The sequence below is a fragment of the Atta colombica genome, unplaced genomic scaffold (assembly GCF_001594045.1).
Source record: "Atta colombica isolate Treedump-2 unplaced genomic scaffold, Acol1.0 scaffold35, whole genome shotgun sequence".
Lineage (NCBI taxonomy): Eukaryota > Metazoa > Arthropoda > Insecta > Hymenoptera > Formicidae > Atta > Atta colombica.
The window spans coordinates 212,337-217,669 of NW_017259459.1; the positions used below are offsets into that span (position 1 = coordinate 212,337).

The 5,333-nt window shown below is 27.6% G+C and overlaps 2 protein-coding genes across 2 annotated transcripts in view; both read right to left on the reverse strand.

Annotated features, from left to right (window-relative positions):
- LOC108690731 (odorant receptor 46a-like) overlaps positions 1-1,436 on the reverse strand; it is a gene marked incomplete at its 5' end in the record, with an annotated part of 1,984 nt that extends 548 nt beyond the window's left edge. The window contains 3 exons of the mRNA XM_018198169.1: positions 24-128; positions 343-818; positions 1,196-1,436. Coding sequence (XP_018053658.1) covers positions 24-128; positions 343-818; positions 1,196-1,436 — 822 coding nt within the window. The remainder of the gene's footprint in view (positions 1-23; positions 129-342; positions 819-1,195) is intronic.
- Positions 1,437-2,800: 1,364 nt separating this feature from the next.
- The window catches only part of LOC108690671 (odorant receptor 46a-like), a 4,427-nt gene continuing 1,894 nt past the window's right edge, over positions 2,801-5,333 (reverse strand). The window contains exons 3-6 of the mRNA XM_018198075.1: positions 3,594-4,072; positions 3,407-3,511; positions 3,168-3,323; positions 2,801-2,854 (exon numbers count right to left, since the gene is read on the reverse strand). Coding sequence (XP_018053564.1) covers positions 2,801-2,854; positions 3,168-3,323; positions 3,407-3,511; positions 3,594-4,072 — 794 coding nt within the window. The remainder of the gene's footprint in view (positions 2,855-3,167; positions 3,324-3,406; positions 3,512-3,593; positions 4,073-5,333) is intronic.

Genomic DNA, 5,333 nt, shown 5'->3' on the forward strand with positions numbered 1-5,333 from the left:
TATTACTTGTCATTTATAATTACCTTTAATTGCAGCTCGTTTCCGTACCAGCAATAAAAGAATACTTGAAACAGCATACAGCCGAGGTACAATGTCAATGACAAAAATCCAACGCTGAGAAGACTCTTCTGCAAGTAAAATTACAAGTAAATTCAGTATGTTTGTGAAATACCGCTATACGCATTGTAAATTAGATATTTAATTTAGTAGTGACACTTTTTTATCGACGATTTTTTTATCTGCTGTATAAAAAAATATTAAAATAATATTAGAAAAATTTCAGCGGCACCGATTGAATTGTAAGGAATTAATCGTAAGGATCATTGTTTCAGTTTACGCGACCTTGGACATTTGAAAAATACTGGTGCACAGAGTCACCATGCTGAAAATGAATAAAATCGTCACAGTCCACACAAACAACGACTGTATCCTGCGCACGATCTCATGTACGTATAACTGATGTCTCACGCACTCGCTGATCATCGTGCCTTTGTCCGTATCGATTTGATACTGCTTCGGGTGATCCTTGTAAATCTTGGACAGACGATAACACAGCAGCTCGATTTGTCCACAGACGTGAAGGGTGAAACCGTAGACGAGGGAGTCGAACGAGACATTGAGTAGTACCCCATAAAATATTGCGCCTACGTGTTGAAGGTAAGTCGCCAAATATGGATATAAACCAGATATCGAGTACGGTAGATATGTCTTAAACGGCAAAGGTCTGTCAGTATTTTGGGGTCCAACGATGGGAGCGAGTATAAGAGCTATACAAGTTGCTTGAGATATACTCATGAAAGTCCTGACACACCATTTAGCTGAGGAAAACATAAATATTAAAAACATATATTTTCAAGTTTTTATATATATATTTTCAGACTAAAAGTATATCATAGAATGAAAGAGATGAGAGTATCAAATATAAAGTTAGTAAGAGTAAAAATAAAAGTTACATTCTGATATAATATTAAACTGATAATATTAAACTGATATAATATTAAACAATATTCATTTTAAATTTAATTAACTTTGGTATATTTTTTTATAAAGATTTATCGACGTTTGTTATTATTCAAATCTTAATATAATTGCATTACTATAGTAAAATATATTATAAATAACTTTAACTTTAAAGGAATATTGAAATTCATTATTCGCAATAATTTCATTAGAACGAGAACTACTGGCTAAATACCTTTGCGATCGTACTTAATAAGGATCATCCTTTCTTCGGAATTCCTTGGCTGACATGTTTCTCTTCGAAAACAGTCTAACAATATGGATACTTCGTTTTGTCGAACTAAGAAATTCCCATATTTAAAGCATAAAGCTACATAAGTTAACGCTAAGAAAAGTCCTTCAGTTATATCTTCGATATCATCATGCGTTCTTATAAGTTCAATTACTTCTGATATCGTAAATTCATATATTAAAATAACAATGGCATACCTATCAAAATTTTAGTATGTTTTAAAATCTTAACAATTTTAGCTGCATCTTAAGTAGAAATATCTAATAATGTCTGATCGTGAAATACTTCTTTAATTAAAACAAAATTTAGTTAAAATCTTAGAAGGTTAAAAAATAAATTGACGGAACCTAAATTAACAACAAATTTAATAAATAAATAAACAAAAATTAAATGGAAACGGATTTTCTATGTACAATCTGATTATGTAATTAAATTAGTTCTTTTTCATACTCAACAATAAAGCTATATATGTAGTCACTGATACATGATTTAAAAAATCACATTAACAAATTAATTTTTCAAGAAAAGAGAAGAAAAAAGAAAAATTAGTTGTAGCATGATGCAAACACAGATATAAAATATAATATAAATTTATTATATATTCATATTATTATATATTCATAATAGGAACAAGATGTAGAAAAAGTATTATTGTATATTGTACCTGTAGCAGAAACTTAAAAAACGAATAAAAAGACCATTATTATCTTTCTTTTCACTCCATGCACCACAGAACCAGAGAACTCGGAAATTTAATGGCAATATATCCATAATTCCGGAACGATCACTATAGATAGTCTCCCTTTTGTTGTGCCTTACTATGCTTTGAAAATATTAAGTTTGTAGAGAAAAATATAACGAGACTTTCCATACATTGTCAACGTCCGTTCTCGTAAATTAATAATAATATCGCTGGAACGTTCTATAAGCGTTCGAAATGTTCTAAACATTCTTTAACATTTAATGACCAACAGAATTAGCTGATTTTCTTTCTTCGCTACGTTTTCTTTTCGTCTCTGTATTCATTTTCATATAATCATGAGACGTCTGCGATAACATAACTGGTCATTATTTTTTAAATTATAAACTTATGTAGCGTATGCAGTATCGAATATACAAAGGGATACTGAGAGTGAGGGATATTAAAGTATTATTACTATTGATGTGCATGAAAGAAGTTCTTTTGCATCGCTTGTCTATCAGAAAAACTAACTAAAAATTTTGTAAAGAGAATATAATAAATCGTGAATTTGCAGAAGCGCACAAAATAAACTGCAAGTATGTTTTTGGATTCGTACATTGTTTTGAATTATTCCGCAAAAAAATAATTAACAAGAAGTTTTATTTTTATCATAAGAATTTTATTTTTATTATAAAATACATAGAGAAAAGATTGAAAAATAATTTATTTAAGATGAATTTTCCTTTGTTAGATATAAAAATATCTATAAAATTCTAGAGATACACGTATAGTAGATACGAAAATAAGTTTTATGTTAATTTGATTAGAATGATAAGTACAGTTATTAAAGAATAGATACGAAGATATTAAATCGTAGCTTGCTGCAGCAAGTTGAAAGAAGAATAGGATGTTTTTAAAATCTGTACAGAAACAAAGAAGAAAAATTTAAACTGTTTGTATACAACATACAATTTTATATTATACATCACGTATTTAAGAAATTATATATATATATATTGAAAAAAATGTTCTGATCGAATTAACAAAGGACCTAAGAATGGTTTTTTAGTGATTAAACAGAATTTCTGGTTATAATAAGCAAAAATTTGATTTTGTCTCATCAAAATGTCTTCCTATTAAACTCATTTAATTGTTAATATAATCAGAACATTTTTCTTAGTGTAGTATATTTTAAGAGTCGTAATTATGTATATACATATTTAATATGCTTACCCATGTGAAAGTACTAAGAACTAACGAGCAGATTCCATAAAAAGAAAGTATTCTGCCACCCTGGCTTATCATCATCATAAATGATAAACTTTTGCGTTGCTTTGCCGATATTACTGTCCAGTCACTAGCATAAATAGCATGTGCGATACTTTTATTCTGAAAAAAAAATTTAACTTAACAAATGGATTAAAAATATTAATTAAAAGTAAAATAATCTAAAAGTTTATTTTCACCAATACTTTTAAATCAAGCTCGTTGCCATACCAACAATATGAGAATACTTGAAACAACATTGCTCCTAAGTATACTAAAAAAACGAAAAATTCAACGCTGAAGAAATTTTTCTGTAATATAAAGACATCGATTGAACATTATCTACGCTTAGCTGATATCTACTCTATATATGTTTTAAACTAATTATTATACATTAGACATCTGATAGACGCTGCTGCAAAGAGTGATAAGGCTGAAGAAGAACAAAATGGTGATAATCCACATAAATAACGATTGTATTCTGTGCATGATATTGCACACCGAAACATGATGTCTCACGCATTCCGCAATGGCAAATTTTTCAATGACATCGTGCTCCTTTTCTTTATTGTTCTCCTGTAGAAATCGGAATGTTTCCGACAATCGATAGCATAACAACTCAATCTGCCCGCAAGTATGAATAATGAAACCGTAAACGAGAGAATCAAAAGCGACATTTAGTGATACTCCGTAAAATACAACTGCAACTTGCTCAAGATAAGTTAACAGGTAAGGAAATAACTCCATCATAGAATACGGTACGTACATTTTCATCGGTAACTGTCTTTCGTTTTGAGTCATTAAAGGCCCTATGAGAACCAAGAAACCCGATATTTGTGAAATGAACATGAAGGCACAGGTTATCCTTTTCGCTTCATAACGATCATCACGAAGTGGAGTTTGCAAAATAATTAGATTCTATGAGATGTAGGAATATATACAACATATATACAAATTATATTACACATATTTAAAAAATTATATATATATATATTGGAAAAAATGTACTAATTGAACTAAAAGGACTCAACAAGAAAAGTATTTTAGTAAGACTAATAAATAGAATTTCCGATTTAACTTAGTCTCAATGCCTTCGTATACTATAATGATAATTATATATTCTATAAAAAATTGTATATTCTATAAAAAAAAACAACTTTTTCATAATTCAATAATAATAATTGTATTTAATAATAATAATAAGTAAAGAGCATTTAATAATATAATATTAGATAAAGTATAATATAGTAATATATAATATAGCAATAATATATAATATATAATATAATAATAGAAAGAATTAAAACTCTTCTAGTCTCTTAATAAATTAAAATTTTCTGTTGTAATTAAACTTTTCTATTAGAACATCGATATTTCATTATTTCGATATCAATTCGAAATTAAATAATTAAATAAATATATTGTAAGATTCGATTCAATTATATTAATACAAGAAAGGCTATTAGAGCCTAGCAAGATAACTTATGCTATAATAAAACTTTATTGAAATAAATAATAAACTTATAAATAAATAATAAACAACTTTCAAACGTTTCGACCTTTTTTTTTAACAGTTCTCTTTAGTGAATATGTCTAACTTAGTGAATGTGTTACTCATATAATAATAATCTTCTTATAAAACTTAATTCTTGTTCTCATTAATTCATATTAATCTAAATATTCTTCTATTCGTTTTTTTATTTATCCTGTATAATATTTTTATAGAAAGTTGTTTAAGCATAAGTTATTTTGTATAAGACTCTCTATTAGTCCTTCTCATTTTAATATACTTAATTCGAAATTATTTCGAGAAATCACTTTTGATATACATCCGGCACAGAATTTACAGCAATATCGCTGCAAAATCTCTGCAATGTTGCAGAAGTTGCTGCAACTTTTGTGCAACTTTATACTATAGAGGATGTGACACTTTAAATCATATATAAAATAAAATTTATGAATGAAAAATTATATTGTATTAACAGCCACGAATAATGTAAAGATTTTATCATTTGAGTATAAATTTTATATATTAATTTATAAACAAATATAAGAATTTATATATATAGATATATATATGTGTGTGTGTGTGTGTGTGTGTGTGTGTGTGTGTGTGTGTGTGTGTGTGTGTGT